Genomic DNA, 21,871 nt, shown 5'->3' with positions numbered 1-21,871 from the left:
ATATTAAAAATCTCATAATTTTAAGTCACTGAAACTATAAACTGAATTACAAACTTTCTGCCACTATTTAATCAAAAATTACCATAATTGGTTATAAACATGTTTAAGTAAATATAAAATATGGCCGACGGTATTACAGTATTACATTTAATTATTCTTAATTGTATAAACAAATATAAAATTGCAACGTTTAACGAAGATAAAATACTTTGCTTCCATTATTCATTTGTCATGTGCTCCACTTGACAGTGCTTGTGAAATTATGGACTGTCAACTGGAGCAAACGACGGATGAATAACAGAAGCAAAGTATTTTATCTTTGTTAAACGTTGCAATTTTATATTTGTTTATACAATTAAGTGTAAAATAATTAAATGGTTATAAACAGTATAAATAAACATAAGAAACAAGTCCTTACTTTCAAAGCAAATAGTGGTTCAAATCTAATTTATAAATGAATCCTAACTGAGGTTTATCTATAAATCATATATATCAGTTTAAGGGAGGAGGCTTCTTCAGTCAAAAAATAACATAGTAGACACCTGCATCTCCTAAACCTTCCAACACATACATCCAATAGTTTGCAAAGCATTGTGTGTATGATTTCAAGAAAAATGAAAATAGAATTCATTTCTATGNTAAATATATATATATACTGATTTGCAAGAAATTGGGTAATTTAATAATATATGATGTGTTAAGTGAAAGTGCTATTTTTAATACTATACCCTCTATCCAGCACTTGGACCAAACAGAAACACAAGGTGCTTTAAACAACTTGTGAAACATTAATGCCGACATTGGCAAATTGCAGACTGGCCAACTTATATTAAGGGTGTGATCGACTTTCATGAGTTAAAAGCACCAGTGATCGCCTTCACATCTGTTCTATAACCCACCCTAATAAAATTATACTGAGAAACCTTATTTATTGCATGGTAATTTAACATTATTTCTTTTTTGTAAATATTTAGTACATTTACCAAAACGGAAATAATTTGGAATGCATAAATTAAATTAAACTACACTTTTTTGCTAAGATGAAAAATAAGAATTTTATTTCCTTATTTGTATGACAAAGTTTGCACCTCTGGCTCACTCATTTTGCATTTGATTGAAATTGCTTAGAATACAACAAAACAATTTCTAAAATAACATAGAGCACTTCTAGGTTGTGTGTCGATGGTCGTTTCTTTGTATACACTGCATGTTATCTTGTGGAGTGTTACCACCCATAGCAAATAGTTAAGACACATTTTTCACTGACAAGGGAACTGTCGGAGTGTCTTCTAATAAATTTTAATAAAATTTAGTTAATAACTACGTTAAAAGTATACAAACTCTATTTTAAATTTGTAGCATTCACTAAAAGTGTTGATCAGAGTTATTAGCAATTAAATGTTGCACTACGTTATAGTAGTTTAACACAATTACGCAAATTTTTAGAAGTGAAAGAGTCGCGGAGGAAGACGGCGATATTACATTTAAAATAAATTCTGGAATTTTCAAAAATGGTTGAAGAATTAATAAAATTTTGTATACTTTTAACATAATTATTAACTAAATTTTATTAAAATTTACTAGAAGACACTCCGACAGTTTCCTTGTGAGAGATCTAATTTTAATAATTTTATTATGGAATATTAATTCCATAATGTTTATGGCATTTTAACAGGTCATATTTTCTGCAACTAACCAAAAAAGGATGACCACTAGTCAATCATGATTGTTAGTCAGTCCTGGTATATTGAAATTAGTTTTTCAAATTAAAAAATAATTTAAGGAATTTGACTGTGGAGAATGGGCAGCCCTACATAAAGCTGACACATAGGACCTTGTGTTCGAAGAAACCTGGAAAATTTGGAAGTATATTTTAGTAGTTAAATCGGTGTCCATTGCATCCACAGAAATGTTCGTAAGTAGTTATTAATCAAGTTGCTGACTTCACTTTTGGTCCTGTCCATTGAAAAAGATATTACTGCAGAACTGGACTTTTCTTCTCTAATTGATGAATTTAGATATGCTAATACCAGGATAACAGTGTTTACATGAATTTCTGCAAACCTATTCCATTTTCCAAACCATTGTACACATTCTCATTACCCTTGAGTGGATTACTGTCTGTTTCTATATTAAAAATATTCATATTATTGTAGACCTAAATAAATCTACTCTCTCTTCTCTATTGTTCTTTTAGTGGGCCTAAAAATAAATTTTGCCTAGGCCTCATAAATCCTATGGCTGCCATTGCTATAATAAAATTAGTTAATAGATATTTTTATGATCGTATGTATAAATTAGGAGGAGGAAGAGGAGAATTGCATAGACAGCAGAGGATTGGGTTTTCAGAAAGATTTGGAGAAAATTAATAAAAATGGAACAGCTATAGTTCAAACTGAAGATACACCTTTTCCCACATTGTCCAATGTAACCCATGGGCATCAAAAGTATATTCCAAGTGTAACTTGTATTAGTAAATTTTGCTTCCCCAGTATATTTTTGTTTCAATGCATAATGTAACTTTTAAGACCCCTCTCCAATTTTGGAAAATTTCCATTTAGTTTTTGGGAGATGGGCTAGAGACCACATTTGGCCACTGAAGATAGAAGGGTTTAAACTAAGTAAAATAGGATGCATGGGTTATGGATGAACTCTTACCAGAGGTAGAAACTAAAAATCAGAGGTGGTCCTAGGATTAGATGCAAGATATAGACATAAATCACAAGTTACTCAGAGATATCTCACCTAAACCACAGATTAGACATAATCTGCCTTCATTGTTGAAATAGGACTTGACCACAATTGGTCATAGCTCACTCCAAGTCAAATGCCTATATCAAACTGAATAAGTATGCTACTTCTGCTCCATAACTGAATTAATCTGTAAATCACCAAGTGGATAATACCACTGAACACCAGCAGTTGGTCAGGGTTTACATTTGACCAATGGTCTTGGCCATATGGAGTATTTTGGGTTTTCTTCATATGTCTAATGCCTAAATATGAGCAGTTTCCCATAGAAAGTCCTTCCAGGAGGCATTCCTCTTTGGAAGATCGTCCAATACATGAATGATCAATGGGAAACCGAAGAAAAAATATTTCAGTTTAATCTTCCCCTATTTCCATTCACCTAACATGCTGATTTGCACCTAACCTACAAGCTGGCCATGTGGACTTAGACGTGTAAAGAAAATCTGGAAAATATCTAAAATCCTCCCAGAAAGCCTCCTTCTTGGAAAATCACATATGTTGCATTATATTCTTCCTTCCATCAATGCAATCTGATAGCTGGATGGTAGCAGAGATAAAAGCACCAGTCTGGATGAGCCTCTTCTTCACCACACAATAGCTCTTGTGGACTTGGCCAAATGCATGATGGGCATGCAAATACGCCCATAGTGCATCTGAAGTCTGCTTTAACATTGCATAAACATGCCATGTTACAAAGCCAATTTGATCTTTTTCAGCAACAGAAGATATGTTTATGCTAAAACAATTCAGCAATTAAAATCACAGTTGATATGGAAACATTATAAATGAAAATTAACACTAAATTTACTGTCAAATATATTTTTTAAAAGAATTGTTTTAAGCATGAAAAACATTGTGAACCATATTTTGTGAAATAAAGCCACAAAAATGCCATAGTTGCTTTGGCTGGCCAGCTGGACAATCCAGGCAATTAATAATTGATGGAATCATGAGTAAAGAAAGGAGACTGACACTCACAGATAAACTGTGGAGATTTGAAAAGAAAACATTCAAGCAATAGACTGACACTACAATGTATTTGTCTCTAACAGAAAATATTTTTTAAAAGAATTTTGTTTTTATTGTTCTTTAAGAATGCTCTCCACAAATAATGTGGAAAAAAAACAAAAATTCTATGATCTTGATGAACAAATTGTGAATAATTACATTATTGTGTTTGTTGTTTTAAAAACATTTAAAGATACTATTGTGTAATTTTAGTAATACATAAATTAACCAGATGATGCATGATATAAGGCAGGGGTGGCCAACTTTTATGTACAGAAGATCTACTTTATATCTTAAAAATGTGTTGCGATCGACTTGTTGTCGTAGGGTTAGTCTAAGTGGCGAGGGGGTGATGTGAAATACTATGTTTAGATAGGTAAGAAAAGCCACAATTTAATTTAAAACACAAAAGAAAAGGTACTTACATTGTAAACAGAATAAAAATTGAAACTCAACGTTGTCACTTTCGGGGACCACCACTTCACCCTTCCTCTTTCTACCGTGTCCCGACCACTCCCTCTGTCCTCTTCCCACCTTTTTTTTTTTTGGTTTTACGATCCTTTGTCTACATTTCTTATTTCCCTTTTACAACTGTACGCAAATGAATATCACATGGACCGACAAAACCGCATCTGAGGGAGGATGCGGTGGTCCAATATCACTACATTTGTGTTTGCGCGTTGCGTTCGATTACAAGTGTAACACATTAATTCAAGACATCTCGAACGATCGACCAAAATTGGCTTCGTGATCGACCGGTCGATCGTGATCAACTTGTTGGCCACCCCTGATATAAGGGATCTCTCTTAAGCTTTCAGTTCAGTCCAGATCTATTCTTCTCTACTGAAGTTTCTTGTCACATTTACTAGAACAAACAAACGAAAAGGGACTAATGAAAGCCAGAAGTGCTAAGTTCATCTAATGAATAACTTATTGGTGCCAGGTAAGAGAGCATTGAGAGGAAAGGGGGACTAACAGTGGCACAATTAACATTGATCATTGTGTATTGTCAATGTCCTAAACTTTTTGAACAAGGGATGACATGCCAGGGACACAATGACAGAGACCTTATTGTGCCCCTTTCATGAAAAATTCTTGGGATTACTCACTTGGATTCAAAGCTGGGTCTCCCAGAGCAATAGGCTGATGTCTTAATTGCCTAAACCATCTGACAGGCTATAATTACTTGTTCTAGTATTTCATTTTTGAAATATGCATCTTACTCATTTTCTACATTTATTTTCATTTGTTTAATTGCATTGACATTCACTCATATTTATAATTTGATATTTATTATAACTTATGCATGCTGCAATATTGATTTATTATCAAGAATAAAAGACAAGATACTTAAATACTAAACATTGTTAACAAATCTAATTTTTATACTACTAATAATTCTATACTTTATTTCAAACACAGATATTGAAAACAATAAGGAGCAAATTATATCTCCATCTCATGCTAAATCATTCATCCAATTATCTTTATTATATTGTTATATTGATTTCCTAATATAAAAGATCACTCCTAAAAATTTTTAAGTTATCTCATAAAAGAGAATTTTCTGAAAAATTATAGTATATTGTTTCTTTATAAACTGCAAAAAATTTGCATAGATCTTTTTCAATTATCTGATTCTCAAAGTAAATAACTGTTAAATATAATCTAATTAATTAAACTCTTTTTATTTGTCTGTAATTTTTTATTTTCTTTCTACTACTAGTTATTATTAATAAAGTTGCTGATAATAACAAACAGTAAAATTTTAAAAAAACAAAAACAACTTTCGCTTGAACTAAGGCTTTTTTCACTAAAAACTTAAAATATAAAGAAGAATTGGCTTAAATAGAATGTAGTTTATTGGAGCATATTCTTATAGTTATTATGAGGTAACTAGTCCATAGGAACCTACAAGTACATTTATAATTTTGATTCTAGTACTCAGATTTTAATGTATTTACTTTTCCTCAATTCTAAGACACAAGAAGTTTAAAATGCATAAAATAGTTAAAGTTCAACAGTTTTATTTTCATGCTCTTCTGTATATACAATAAGAGTTTATTTTAATGTTGTATCTTAATGTCATCTGTAAAGCATTTTACACATTAAAAAGAGTTTAAATTAAATGCTTATTACCAATAAAGCTCTTTTGAACTAATACAGTCAAGAAGTATAGACAAAACTGTTTATTACTGGTGCATAATGTATTATATTGTATCAATGATCCACTTACAAAGACTGCTGATTGCTATTCTGGACTGTAAATGTGATACACACTCAATTATTAGACACAGCTATTTCACACATGCAAAAATGGATAGAAAAGTGTCTTAGAATCAAGGAAAGTATTTAAGAATCTTAAAATGTTAATACTTTAATCTCTGATAATTATTTAAATATATATTATTGATATATCAAAATATTAAATTTCATTGAGTAATTTTTAGTAGCTCATCTTTACTATTATAAAATAAAAGGTCTACTTCATATGTAGAAAAGAAAAACTAAAATTTCACCAATTTTGAGTTTTCATTTTCCAAATATGATTTTAGTTTATGCTATATAATACTATATAGCTATGTATAATATTAATTGTATCATAAGTTATTTCTTGTTATTCTGACATATAATGTATTCACTAAACATATTAGCCACATTTTGTGAAATCCTGGTAAGTAAAATTGTATTGTATCTACAGAATCACAAATTAATATATTATTTTATAGTTAATATGAATAATATATCAAAATTATTAATTAATAATACTGCATGTTTCTTCTATATAGATCAATAATAATATAATATCACACTATAAACCTTGATACTTGCTAAAGAGGAGTATGTGTATTAAATTTAGACTTATATAATGATGATATTTAATCTATTTTTCAAAATTATAATCAATAATTGAAAAATAAAAATGTAATAAAATAATTATCCCACAAGATTGCTGCAAGCATGCCCTTGATCACTTCCAAATAATGTGTTCTCTAGAATAATGTTAAAAATTAACATGTTGCTTATTCTTTCCTGTTTGAAGAAACTTGAATACATCTATATATGTTATTCTCTAATCGTATTAAGAGTTGAGAGAAAATTATTTAAAAAAATCTTTTAAATTATATTTATTAATCTTAATATAGATAGTATTTTAAATAATAACTTCTAATAGAAATAACTATCTTAAATAGCTTGCAATTAAATTATAAATTTTAAGAAAAAAATTAGAAGATATTAAATGTGATTCATAAATTCAGCTCATAACAATTTGACTGTAGAGAAACTTATTAAACCAGTGGTTCTTAACTGAAAATATTCTTCTCAAGTAACTTAAATGAATTCGAGAGAGAGAAAAAGTTTTATCCTAAAATTATAATATATCTTAGAGGTCATCCATTAATTATATGTACAATTTAAGGGAGGTGGGGGCACAAAAGATAGATCATTACATACAATAAAGAAGGGGGAAGAGTTGAAACATTTTCTACATGGGCTTTTTTCAGTGGTATATTAGTAGCATTTTAATTTGTTTTTATAAGCCTAGTCATTTAAATCATCTATCAGTTAGAAAATATTTGCAGAATTTTTCTGTCATTTCTTGGATGTCATGAGTCCATAAACTACTGTATGTGTAATTAAAAGATGGAGGTTTGCTAAAAGTACATCATAAACAACAGGGAGAGGGGGAATCAAGTGGCTCAAAAATCATACATGTAATTAATGGACAGTCCCTTATGTAAAATATAATTATTGCAAAATGATTATTTGTATCTAAAATATTTAGTAGTTAAGTCAAAGTCATCATAAACAATCCATTTTTCCTGATCTAGAATGTAAATGAATTGAAGATAAACAGAAAACATTTCTCATTTATAAAAAAAAACTTATTTTTAATATTTTCAATTCAAAATTTAAGCTTCTACAATACATTACTTCTAAATATTTTTAGATATTTCATAAGATGAAGAGAATATGAGATTAAAAAACATTAAGAACCACTGACTTACATAGTTTAAATTATACAATATAATCAACTTTTAAAGTTATTTTTTTACTTTTAAATAAATAATTTAATAAAATATTCATATTATTGTCTTCAAACGAAAACATATATGATATTTCTTTTTACTTTTTTACTTAACTTATAAAATTTTCTTCAATTTTACTTAAGAACTGGATGCTTCTTCATAAGTAACATCTAAACTAATTAATATTAAATATAATAGAAATTCTAATGTACATTGTTTATAAGTATTTTCTTCTTTATTTATATTAAAATAATTTAAAAGATAAAGTATAATTTTAGAAATAATAAACAACATGTTAATTACACTTTTAGAACTTGATATAAAAAATTTAAGGCATGCTTAATTTATATAATTTTTAAGTACATTACAGAAAATAATTAAAATTATATATTTGGATGATCAAGTTTGGAATAAACATATTCACTAGCACATAAATGTATATATAAAGTTCAAATATTCTCCTGTAATGTTCTATAAGAAACAGCAATTCAACTTTCTGGCATTTTTGTATATAGCTTTATGAAAGCTTGTCTTTATATTATAAATAAGATTGCAAATATAATAAATATTAAATATCTTCTTCCGATGTATTATTTCCATATAAAATGGGGTCACTTTCCTCTACAGAGAGTAGTCAGATTTTGCATAATTTTTATAAACAAAAGTCTATTTTACTGTCAATCCCCCTCTTTATCTGGACTTGGAACCAATCAAAGACACCAAGCTCTGGCTAGAAACAACAGCAACTGGTATTCTGTGCTATTTTGATTGGAATATCATCTAAGCATTACAAGACAAAATTTGGTGATCTTAATAAGAATTGGTATACTCACAAAAAGATGGCCATACATTGTCCTTTCCAATTTGAACGAAACTTGATGAGCATGTAGCCCTAAACACAAATAGTGTCTTGTTCAAATAATAGGACCCACTTCTAAAGTGTTTCTGAAAAATGAGCCTCTGAAATTGAGTGTTCAGTTTTCGAGTCTGGAAGTTCCACGTATCTTAAGAATGGCAGTAGCCGAGCATAAGATTCTAGATACTGCACATGATATGGATTCGATCCTTTGTGAGTTTTGTTTATCTTATTTTATTATTTTACTGTATTATTAGCATTATTATTATTATTATTCTTATTCCTCATGTAAGCTTCAGATATGGTGGTATTGTTTTATTTGAAGTATAACAAACCTAAGTGCATGAGGAAATTGTCCATATCATTAACAATTAAAAGAAAAATACTGCAACTATGCTATCCTATTTTCATAATAAGGATTTGTCATTTTCATCTATGAGAAGTAACATCTGAAGCTTATTCGCTTGTGCTGACAGAGTATGTAACCACAAGCTAAAATATCTGAAAATAAACATGAAAAAATAAAAATTTTATTTAACGACATAAAAGAGTTACATCTACAGAAATTTNGGTATTAGACTTTAAATCACTCTACCCGTCTATTAAACTACCGGCAGTATTTTGCGCCGTAAGAGACCTCCTGTTTAACATGGTTAATGATAATAGCTTACACCAACAGATACTAGAATTGGCACATCTTATCTGTTATAACTCTTTTTTCCAATTCAACGGGATCACGTACGGCCAAGGAAGAGGCGTCCCCATGGGTAGCCCCATCGCAGGGGACCTATGCGAAATAGTGGTCAGACAATTAGAAGATATAGTCATCCCTCAATACTCACCTAACATCTTACTATATAAACGATACGTGGATGATATTCTCATCTTATGGAGGATTGAGCCGGATGTTTCAAGGTTCGTTGATTCGTTCAATGATAATCCATACGGCCTGACCTTAGAGATCGATCAAGCTCACGCTTCTGAAGCCCATTTTCTCGACATCAACATCAAGTTCGAACAAACAACTACCCGTACAGAAGTGTACCGGAAACCAGGGGCTGAGCATCTATACATTCCAATAGGATCGTGCGATCCACCGAACTATAAAATGGCAGCCTTCAACGCCTTAATTAGGAGAGCATACTCGCATTCATCGGATCGGATATCCCTACATGCCGAACTAAGACATATTGAACAAATAGCCAACGAACATGGTTATCCCAAGATCGTACGTAAATTGATCCGCAAATGGCGCTGCCGAGAAGTAGCCCTTAACCAAGCACCCAAGGAAGTTCCATCTAACATCATCCCGGTTACATACAATCCGTACCTGAAATCAATTTACAACACAATAGCGAAGAAAAAGAATATTCGCATCGCGTATAGAAGATGCGCCACAATTTTTGACATTTTACGGAACGGGAAAGATACCCCAAACAAAGAACGACGCCCAGGGGTATATACCATCCCAATGATTGATCATAGATGGAACAGAAGCCTGATATACGTAGGATCCACTAAGCGCTCCTTAGAGGTGAGAATTAAAGAACACATGGCGGATATTCTACATGCAAGGCAAAACACCGCTCTTGCCGTCTATGCCTCGGATACGGAAATAGAACCGTTATTCAGCCAGGCCAAGGTAATCCGCACTACAAAGTACACACACCACCTTAGATGGCTAGAGGCCCTGTACATATGTATGGCTACGCTTAAAGACGACAATTGCATTAACAACAAAGACGAGATCATCCTGTCAACTGCATGGCAGGTGCTCGTAGACAAAAAGTTACGTTAATTTAGAACCAGCGAAGGGGCGCATGCGTCAATGACGCCAGCGATACGTACGAGAAAATTCGTAATGATGTTCTTTTTTCAATCAAATTTGAATGGCGTTCGCTTGGACATGTTACCTGAGGAAGAACTTAAAGTTCGAAAGCGCTAGTAATACTTCGTTTACAGAGAAGCACACCGGAAACAGGTTCATTGTACGTTGTTTTTTGATTATTCTATCCCGGTGTAGTGCAGTGCCGATTTAATTAAAAAAAAAAAAAGAAAAAACTGAAATCACCTAGAATTAAGCCCATATCAAGTAGTTCCAGCATCTATAACCTTATCCACTCAGATACTGCCATTCTTATGATATGTAGAACTTCCAGACATAAACTGAACACTCAATTTTCAGAGACCCGTTTTTTGGAAGTGCTTGGAGAAGCGAGTTCAATTATTTGGATAAAGAACTATTTGTGTTTAGGGCTATGTGCTTGCCAAGTTTCATTTGAATCAGAGAGGACAATGTCTGGCCATCTCCTTGTCAGCAAAGGTTAGCCATTTATTTTAACGTATTGATAAATATTAAATTAAATAATTAACCTATCAATATAAATGACTTTTTAATATGGCAGAAAATGTTAGTTGCATTTCATTAAATTTTACTACAATAAAAAAATGATTTTATTTTACAGGATAATTAAAAAACAACTTTGCAAGTATATGTAATTTTAATCAGAAGACTTATATAATCAGTTGATGTGTTCATTTATAGCAAAATACAGTTATCCCTTGCTTAGTGTGGGATTTGATTAATGCGCAAAATTAACTGCGGCAATCCCTTTATACATGCAACAGAAGTTTTAATCAATGAGGCTTTACCAGATGTCTTTACTTAACAGAGATACCATACTTGATTAACACAATCTTGATATACATAGCATCAAGGGATTAATTAACCATATTAATCAAGGAATACCTGTACATCAAATTTTATGTCAAAAAGTCATTTTGGTTCTTTCTGAGTATGAGAAACCTGAATTCAATTTCTTGCTAAACTTGAAGCAGCATATCTTTGTCACTTCAGTAACTGTGAGAGTGGTGTAAGTTTTAAGCTCAGTGAAATTTACAGGCAGAGATGAAATAAACATATCATTTTCAATAAAATTCCATAAGAAAAAATTGATAAATGTCAAATGAACAAAGTAGCCACGCTGGATACAATCCACCAACCTGGGAAAGATTTCTAAATGAAATTTCAAATATCTATACCATTGTTTCTCAACCTCTAACGAATCATCGCCCCCTTCAATAAAACCGTTATGTAGTATCACCTCCTTCACTACAAAATTCCAATGCCAAGGGACAAGGCTATCTCCTGTAATGTTCTGTAAGAAACAGCAATTCAACTTTCTGGCATTTTTGTATATAGCTTTATGAAAGCTTGTCTTTATATTATAAATAAGATTGCAAATATAATAAATATTAAATATCTTCTTCCGATGTATTATTTCCATATAAAATGGGGTCACTTTCCTCTACAGAGAGTAGTCAGATTTTGCATAATTTTTATAAACAAAAGTCTATTTTACTGTCAATCCCCCTCTTTATCTGGACTTGGAACCAATCAAAGACACCAAGCTCTGGCTAGAAACAACAGCAACTGGTATTCTGTGCTATTTTGATTGGAATATCATCTAAGCATTACAAGACAAAATTTGGTGATCTTAATAAGAATTGGTATACTCACAAAAAGATGGCCATACATTGTCCTTTCCAATTTGAACGAAACTTGATGAGCATGTAGCCCTAAACACAAATAGTGTCTTGTTCAAATAATAGGACCCACTTCTAAAGTGTTTCTGAAAAATGAGCCTCTGAAATTGAGTGTTCAGTTTTCGAGTCTGGAAGTTCCACGTATCTTAAGAATGGCAGTAGCCGAGCATAAGATTCTAGATACTGGACATGATATGGATTCGATCCTTTGTGAGTTTTGTTTATCTTATTTTATTATTTTACTGTATTATTAGCATTATTATTATTATTATTCTTATTCCTCATGTAAGCTTCAGATATGGTGGTATTGTTTTATTTGAAGTATAACAAACCTAAGTGCATGAGGAAATTGTCCATATCATTAACAATTAAAAGAAAAATACTGCAACTATGCTATCCTATTTTCATAATAAGGATTTGTCATTTTCATCTATGAGAAGTAACATCTGAAGCTTATTCGNGGATACAATCCACCAACCTGGGAAAGATTTCTAAATGAAATTTCAAATATCTATACCATTGTTTCTCAACCTCTAACGAATCATCGCCCCCTTCAATAAAACCGTTATGTAGTATCACCTCCTTCACTACAAAATTCCAATGCCAAGGGACAAGGCTAATGCCAAATTCGTACTGCATTGAATAGACTAGTGACTAGTAATAATGCTTGTTTAATTATTGTACAATATAATGAATAAAATATCTAATTATTCTTAATATAATGTTTTACTATATCACCCAGAAAATTGTTTTTGCCCCCCAAAATATAAATTGTTATTAATCGCCCCCTGAACATGGAAAAATGCCCATATGGGGGCAATATCGCAATACACGCCCACATGGGGGCTGATCTATACAATAGTGAAGTATCATGCCATCTTACTAAAAGTATATGCATTCTTCTGTATCATTGTTGTCTAACTGTGGAATGAGAAAATTTACCAGCATATCCAGATATATGATACTATCAATGATCTCCTCATGGAAAAAGAAGGAGATATACACCATACCTTTACTATGAGCACAAAACACAATTACTTTTGGACTATCAAAAACATTTTCTACAGTTACTTGTGGGTTTTCAAAGCCACAAATCTGCAGTTGTGAATGTTCACTGAATATAATATTGTCCAGATATGTCTCATCTTCCTCAATCCGATGCAACATTTCTGTATTATGTGAGATAAATGTGATGTTGCTATAAATTAACTAACTAACTAATTTTGTAAATCTTCTAATAAAAATTCTATATGTGTTCACAGTTGCAGTCCTTTTTGAATAACCCTGTATTTACACAAACATTCCAAATTGAATTAGAATAGAATATTAGGTTAGAATAATAATCCTTATAATTTAAAATTCTATACTAATTTATAACTTAATCCAATCCATAATAAATCCATAACATGATATTAATTACTATTGTGAATATCAATAGTAAATCTTTACTTATTTTCATAATATGATCAATAATTAATTGATTATTTCTTTATGTTTTGGATAAAACTATGAATATCAAAGTCTAAATACCCTGGTAATGGCTTGTATCTTTATCAACAAGACAATATTTCCTATTATAGAATCATGTTGTAATAAACTGATTAACTAGTTTGAAAGTATCTAAAATTAAGTTAAAAGTATCTAAAATTACAATAGAAAGCCTTTGTAATAAATTGAGCATGTGAAAAGAAATATCCAACAGATAAAGCTTAACTGTTTTACTATGGAAGTAAAAACAGTTAAGCTTTTATGGAAGTATATATAAAAACTGGTATAAAATATACTTTAGAGAACTAGAGACTTTAACAGAGGCTATAAAAATTATTATTCATTGACAGCTTTCCTAGTGAAACGGAGACCAATTTGCAGATCAACAGATATCTGGATATTAACGACAGAATATATTTTTTTTAAGATAATTATTTTAGCCTAAGACTAAATTAAAGAACAAAAAAAAACATTTAATTTTCAAACTTGTTTTTTTTAATCGAAAAGCTACGTTATCATTGCTACTGCATATTCAAATTCCTTACCCATTAGTTTTTGAAATGACTGTATCAATAAAATCAGAGACACAGCAAATTTTTCATTATTAGAAACTTTAGCAAATTAATATACTAATTATAATAGAATTACCATATTTCCTCAATTATTTTTTGTTTATTATATTTCCTGAAAAGGTTCACTTTTAAAACTTATGTATATTCCAGGGTTTTTTCAAGACCAGGATTTATTACCTTGTAGCAGGAGATAAGTGAATAAAAATTGAAATAAATACCTTAATTATTCATACATTTCCAAACTATGAAAACATTTACTGACTGTATTTATGGTTTACATCTACAACATTTGAAATAATTACTGTTTTTATAGTTAATCCAATTCAGCATCTTCTAATTTGGTTATTACATTGTCGTTTGTGTTTGCTTTAATGTTGCCATAGGAATCAAGATCTTGACTTCCATCTTCTGGTTCAAGTTCACTCTTTCCAAAAGAGATGGTGAGCTTGAACCAGAGTTTTCCTAATTATCCTTCAGCTGATAAGCTCTCAAATTATGAACTCAATTGCAATTTTCCCATGCTCAATATTTGGCAATATTTATAATTTTATTTCAAAAAATGCTTCCACAAACCTTGGAATAGAAATTGCTGTCTGATTCTAGACAATATGAAGTGGGAGAATTTTAATTAAACTCTATACCTGTCACTCTAAACTATGTTATCCTACACAGTGCAGAACTTCACCATATTTCTATTCTTTTCAACTCTGGGTTAATTTGAGACAGGAGTTTAATCAAGTAAATATATAATATTCAGAACATTTTCATTGTTTCTTAATTTCTTCTAACAATTCTGTCATCACAGACATGAATAGATTTAATTATTATTACTTTTTATATTCCATTCCTTCTTTTCTTAACTCCTTCTGCTCTGAAAAATCAAAGAGGACCTGTTAATCATGTCCTCACAGGTTTGGCAAGAACACAATGATGAGGGGAAAGGTCCAACATATCTAAGTTAATTCACCCCTAAATGTTATTGAGCCAACTCGGACTCAAAAGTAAGTGTTCAAAATAACAAGCTGATACCTTTTCCACCCTTGGCTATCCAGCCATCAGATATTTCTATTTAAATACATTTTCTAAAGAGTTAATATTTAAAAAACAATAACAATTAACAACATATTGATATATGCTTCTTGTCCTTAATTATTTATATTATAGTTTTGTCAACTTTGGACATTCTTGTAAACTAGAACTAGTTACACTGAGGGAAGAGAAATACAATTTCAAATTAAAACGTATTTAATGTATTTAATGCTGGATTGAAGTATCCAGCATTTCGTGTCAATGCCTCTCCTCAGCGTATGTTACAATTTTATATTTTAACATACCCATATATTTCTTTCAACATTTTCAGAATAGACTTTTAAACAGCAATTTAAAAATCTATTCCATTGTGCAGATTGTAGTGGCATACAGGATTGTGTTACATTAAATATGTTTTAATTTGAAATTGTGTGTTTCTCTTCCCTCAGTGTAACAAGTCCTAGTTCACAAGAACATCTAAAGTTAACAAGAGTATAACAATTAACAACAGTTTATTAATATTTGATATCAGTGATATACTAGTTAAATTTAATAACAGAACACACATGCAAATGTTATTAATATTTGATATCAGTGATATACTAGTTAAATTTAATAACAGAACACACATGCAAATGTCTTCTGTTTTTCTCATATAGTAAAATTTTCATACTGCTAGTGAATGTGTAAATTCTTTGATCAATGTTTATAAAAATATGAAGAATTTTCAATATATCAGTTAAAATGCATTAATAAAAATTCAATTTTAATACACACAAAATTTAATAATTTTCAATTTTTTGCATATCTTTCTCAGATTTTATTAAATAAATTTGATCCTTCAATATTATATAATTTATTCCAAAAGTAAAGATCTGATCAAAATCAATTAAATCGAATGATTTTATTCATTCAATTTAATTGATTTTGTGAGAGAGGCGTGAGANATAGTTAGAAAAGTTCTTATATAATTTTGTAATCTAAATAAAAATAATTATTATATAGTTTTTAATCTATTATATCAAATCATAAATAAAGATTTTAAATTATAACACTTTTTAAAGGAAAAACTTAAAAACTTTTCACAAGATAAACAACAAAAGCTGTTGTAAGTTAATTTTCTTATAAAGTATTTATATATACTTTATAATATAAATATCATCAAAATGTTTGATTAAACTTATGTTTTATTGTATTCTATAAACAACCTAGTTTTAAATCCCTGATAAATTTAATAATAAGCACATTTGATTTTTTGACATTGAACAGATTCCTAGACTTCAATTTTTAGTTTAATGTAAAATTATTTTCCATCTTTTCATAAAATAATCTAAAATAAATTAATTATATATTTAAACAGTTAACAAACTTCATTAAATTATCAAGAAACAACTGCACTAATCCAAGCATTATTTTTGCACAAATTAAAGTTATAATTTAATGCAGTTTTACTCTTTTTATCTGTTAATGTTTCAGTATTAGCTATGAATACACAACTAATGAGATAATAAAATTTAATAAATGAATCATTAGATATTAAAAAGGATAAAGCATAAATTCTGTGAATGAATATTTAATGGTATCTTTTCCATAAAAATGGGCATTTATCTATTTGAAACAATCTTTTCAGCATTCTTAGAGTTGTGACATTTTGAATACATTATTTATTATAAGGTGAATGAAAATTGAATCTAATAAGAGAAAAAACAGTAAATAACTGTAAATAAAGAAAAATATTTATATAATTTTTAGATGTGAGAAGTGCTACTCATCCATGTATCTACTGAATAAATTTATACCAATGCTAACATTCAGATTATTTTGGAAAAGAATAAATAAACCAAAGGTGATGCACACAGGTGGCAAAATTAAAGTAGCATTGAATGAATGCCAATGATAGGTTCAACCAAACATCTATTTTAATTGTCAAAATCAAAAGAGGTGAGTGGTAGTATGTTGAATGTTACCTTAATTTTGCCACCCCAAATGTATCTGCTTTAAATATTCATTCAATATGAAGATTTACATTCTTGCCTTTTTAAACCTTGATTTTTAGAAACTTATCAAATTTTCATTGCAATTAACTATTTTATGTAATTAAATTTTGTGTAACTAACTAAATTAACTAAGAAAACAAAATATGTATATGATGATTTTATGAATCAATCAGCTACAAAATACTTCATGGTGCATCATCCTAATAGCTGCACTTAACAAAATCTGTATTATTTGACATGATATGCCCCTTTATGTTAAGTATACACATAATAGTGAAGGATTCAATTAATTGTAATTAAAAATATGTAAATTTAGAAAATAGCACTATTGTAATAACGTGAAATATAGTGCTTATCATCAGAGACACTGCCCGAATTTATCACCAATAATTTCTCAAAAACAATGTTTTGAAACAAATTATACGAAAATTTCATATACTCATTTTTTTCTAATTAAACTATAATTGAACTAACAATAACCACAAAACATAAATTCGTCAATACAATTAAAGCAGAATAACAAGTATTACTTACTCATCATACAAAATATATCATGCAATTATATAAACAATATTTCCATTTAAATTAAAATTTAATTTATTTAATATTAATATTTCATTAATTTTACCAATTTAAAAATTAATTTAATTATTAATTACTTTGAAAATCATGTAATTAGCTTTGATCATTAAGATAATTATTTATAAAATAAATTGTATAATTACAGCCATTATTTCCTATGAATATAAATTTTCTTCAATGTAATTACTTTATGAAATGTGTAATTAAATCTGCTGAGAACACATTAGTTTGGAGTGAGGCTACTGATAATTTTGCAATTAACATTATGTAAATTTTTCAACTTCAGTATAAATTCTGTAATTTCAGTTGCAGCAAGCTTCAAATGGGATACTTTATCCAAGACCGTGATCTTCAAAAAATCCCTGCGGTGTCTCCTCCTATAAAAAATATATCCCAGCTTAGATTTCAATAAATAATCATACAATTTAGATTCAATACAATTCTGGAAAAGAACAAAAGAAATTAAATTAAAAAGCTTGCAAGAACTATTTATTAATAAAAGTCAAATATTGTTATGAAAATATATTTGTGAAAATTATAGCCCATGATTTAATCTATATTATTGTACATTGGTAATTTTACAAAATATGATCAATGTAAACATATGCATTTGATTTGTCATTTTTAATATCTTATATTAAGACTAAAACACAGAATGGAGTAGAGTAAGGCAGGTGAAGGAAGCCAATGCAATATATGGGCAATCTGTCAGGAGAGAGAGCACCTCTCAGGAAGATTTCTATAGGAAAACTGGCCCCGTATTTAGATGTTAGACACATTACCAAGTGATCAGTGGTTCTATCCACTCAGCCACTGATGGGCACACTAAACAGAATTCCAAAAATTTTAATTATTATTATTATTATCAAATCATCATCATCATCAATAGAATCATATATTTGCATATATTATAATTATAAAACAGGACACCCTGACATCACAGTTCTGTATACCTAAAATTTACAAACAAACTATACAGCCAAAATTGAGAAATACAAAGAACTGACAATCGAGGTAGAAAAATCTATGAAAATTGGAGAGAGTACACAACCACCCTTTAGTTCTATTCTTCACAGATGTAATCCTAATAACTTTCAAACTCATCTGAAGGCATTATTAAATGCTAAACATCTTTCTTATAAGATTTATAAAGCCATTCTTCTGGATAGCTGTAGCCTCTTGTGACAATTTCTCAATGAATGCTAAAGTAATACAAAGTGCTTTTTGAAACCTGTGGCTTGGTACATGCCTGCTCGAGGCATCTATGTTTCACCATTATCCTTAATAATAATAATAATAATAATAATGCAATTTAATCTAATTTATATAAACTGTATAGTTGCTTTAATGTAGTATAAAGTATTAAAAACTATAAAGACATTTACAGTTTTATAACACATTTATTATAGTAGCAGTGTTCTGTATTATTCTAAGCATTTTTGAAGAAGAGTGCAAATTACAAAGTAATTGATCTTAATTCTTCATTATGATTTTTAATACTTTATATTCCATTAAAGCAAATACATTGATGTAGAGGACGTGGTTGCTGTATCATCAAATGCAGTGTGTAGCGTCTGTGTAATCCAAAACGAGTTGGTAGACGAACGGACAGCAATTGGTTATAAAACGTACGTTTTATTTAAAAAATTTCTAATTCATATGCATTTCGGGTTGGCTTATATTCCCAACCCCTCTTCAGTGCTGTTAAGATTACACAAAAAAATTAAGGTTAGTTTTACGACATCGGCTAGTAGGAACATAACTAAAAACGTGAGGTGATGATAACATAAAAATGCTTACTTGACATACAATGGTACAGCATAGATGTATTTTACAAAATTTTTAATTACATAGTAGTATGGTATAGCCTATGATATGAAAAAAGTGGTATAAGGGGGAGGCTGTTTAACATATCATTTATATGAAGAACTGTATAACATAGAATATTAATTTAAAAAATATCAATACACACTTACATTTTAGTTAGAATGTATTATTTCCGATACAAAAAGGAACATAGTACAAAAAATTAACAACTGGTGTTATCCGTTGTTCGTCTAGTAACAGAATACCAACAAGTAATGTTATATGAACAGTTACCCACATTCCGTACACGGGGGTTGTGGTTGAAACAATCTTTAATACGTGGAGGCATTCTCTATGAGTTTGTACCATTGGGGGTCTATGGACATGCCTTCTGAAACATTAATTAAGTTATCTTTAGGGTCTTTTTTGATTTCTGTGTGTTCTTTAAATTTTCTTTTATATGGGTCTTTTTCTATATGTAAGACTTTTGTATTGTTTTTATTAATTTGGCAATTATAGTCTATTGTGTGGTAGTACCAGGGGGAAGTGTTATGTTTTAGGCGGATGGCAGCCATATGTTCTTTAATTCTGGTTTCTAGTGACCGGCCTGTTTCACCAATATAAGTTTTCGGATTTTGACAGTTGCATTCAAGTTTGTAAACAGTTCCTATAGTTTTAAGGACGTTTAGTTTGTTGTTATGTTGTTTATTAATGTCATAATGGATACTATGAGATATTTTGTTGGTCAAGGATGGTGCCAAACTGATATTGTCTTTTTTTAATAACTTGTTACAGACTTCAAAAATGTTTTTTATGTATGGGAAGGTTTTGTATTTTTTGTCGGATTTATATCGCTGTACGTTCGTCTACCAACTCGTTTTGGATTACACAGAAGCTACACACTGCAAATACATTGATTTTTGACTCCTAAAATGAGCTTCTTTTATACTCTTTCAGCCCTGTAAGCACTGAGGAATCTCTTTCTCAAGTCCTTTATAAGTTTAGCCAGACTCACAATGGGGAACGAGGGATGGGACCAACATAACTAAAAAGGACTACCCCAAAAAATTTCTGGGTTTTTTGACCTGCTGGATTCATTTCCAGATCCCTAGAGTGATGCCCTGACATTTTAACCAGTTGGCCATTGAGCCATCTCTGAAATGTGCTAAGCATGCTTGTTTTAGTAAGTAAATATGTTATTTATATAATTTATTTATTTATTGAGTGTTCTACATATGATACTGTTTATTTAAACAACTTTTTTTTTTACAATAAAGTCATTGTGTACAATAAATAAATGTTCTGTATTCATAATGTTAAAAATTTTTGAGGGTTGTAAAATAAAATTTCTATTTAAGCCAATAAGATTGCAACAATTCATTTAATATTAAAAAATAAACAAATAGAGCCAAACTTTACCTAGGAATGAAATACGTTACGCTCATAACAACTGTACTTTTCTATTATAGGCAATATAATTTCCGTTGATTTGCACAAGTGAACTTTCAAAAAGCAGTTTAAAGTGATTTTTCTACACTAGACTAACAACATTTAACATACCTAATCACAATATCCTTTACTTTAAGATATTCTACTTCCATTATTTTTAATTAGATTCTTCCATTCACTTTCTTGGATAATTAAGTTTCATAAAATTCTCTAAAATATGTGAAATTCTACAAGACTTTTTTCAGTTAAAAGCTGCAAAATTAGTCTCTAATAAATAAAAAATTATAAGCTTTCCAACTTTCTAATTTTACCATTAAACTGTAAAATAATTTATATATTGTAAAGTTCTTTGTTTGATTTTTATAGCAATATTCCTAAATTTAACAAGACAAATTTATTAAGTTGTCATAAAAAATAAACATCTTTTTCTTATTAACATTCATTATTCATTCTTTATTTTAATTTTTGAATTAAGTCAATAAAAAACATAGAAAATGATCCATATAAATTTTAGTTTACAGAATCAAACATTTACGTTCAGAGAACCAAACTTATTCTTTATTAAATGTTGTTTTAGCTATTCTATGGCCATCCTTGGCTTGCAAAGAATACAAACCAGTAATATCAAATACAAATTTAAATTTGTATTTTATATTGTGTAAATTATAACATAGTGTCAAGTTTTACACTTATTCAGATCTAAACCTATATCAATTTTATTTACAATTTATATTTTTAAAAAAAAAATCCCAACAT

General features: G+C 29.6%; 2 protein-coding genes across 3 annotated transcripts in view; one reads left to right on the top strand and one right to left on the bottom strand.

The window, feature by feature from the left end:
* The first annotated feature begins 9,224 nt into the window (after nucleotides 1-9,224).
* LOC111633366 lies at nucleotides 9,225-21,376 on the top strand. Of its 2 annotated transcripts, none has more exons than XM_023377923.1 (2): nucleotides 9,225-10,969; nucleotides 20,624-21,376. In XM_023377923.1, exon 1 carries the CDS (start codon nucleotides 9,296-9,298, stop codon nucleotides 10,442-10,444), a length of 1,149 nt encoding a protein of 382 aa, XP_023233691.1. In that variant the 5' UTR covers nucleotides 9,225-9,295; the 3' UTR covers nucleotides 10,445-10,969; nucleotides 20,624-21,376. The 2 variants fall into 2 exon arrangements, with proteins under 2 accessions (XP_023233691.1, XP_023233689.1); XM_023377921.1 differs by lacking the exon at nucleotides 20,624-21,376 and adding an exon at nucleotides 11,112-11,282.
* Nucleotides 16,394-21,871, bottom strand: part of LOC111633368 (AP-1 complex subunit sigma-2-like) — a 33,221-nt gene continuing 27,743 nt past the window's right edge. The window contains exon 5 of the mRNA XM_023377924.1: nucleotides 16,394-18,237. Within this exon, the coding sequence (XP_023233692.1) occupies nucleotides 18,193-18,237 (45 nt within the window). The 3' untranslated portion in view covers nucleotides 16,394-18,192. The remainder of the gene's footprint in view (nucleotides 18,238-21,871) is intronic.

Source organism: Centruroides sculpturatus, unplaced genomic scaffold, assembly GCF_000671375.1.
Source record: "Centruroides sculpturatus isolate CEXI.00-Female unplaced genomic scaffold, Cexi_2.0 scaffold628, whole genome shotgun sequence".
NCBI lineage: Eukaryota > Metazoa > Arthropoda > Arachnida > Scorpiones > Buthidae > Centruroides > Centruroides sculpturatus.
This window is presented reverse-complemented; position numbering and strand designations above follow the sequence as displayed.

What these genes read in the sequence shown, in the direction of transcription:
- LOC111633366 (XM_023377923.1), top strand. Translation starts at nt 9,296, where the DNA reads ATGGTTAATGATAATAGCTTACACCAACAGATACTAGAATTGGCACAT.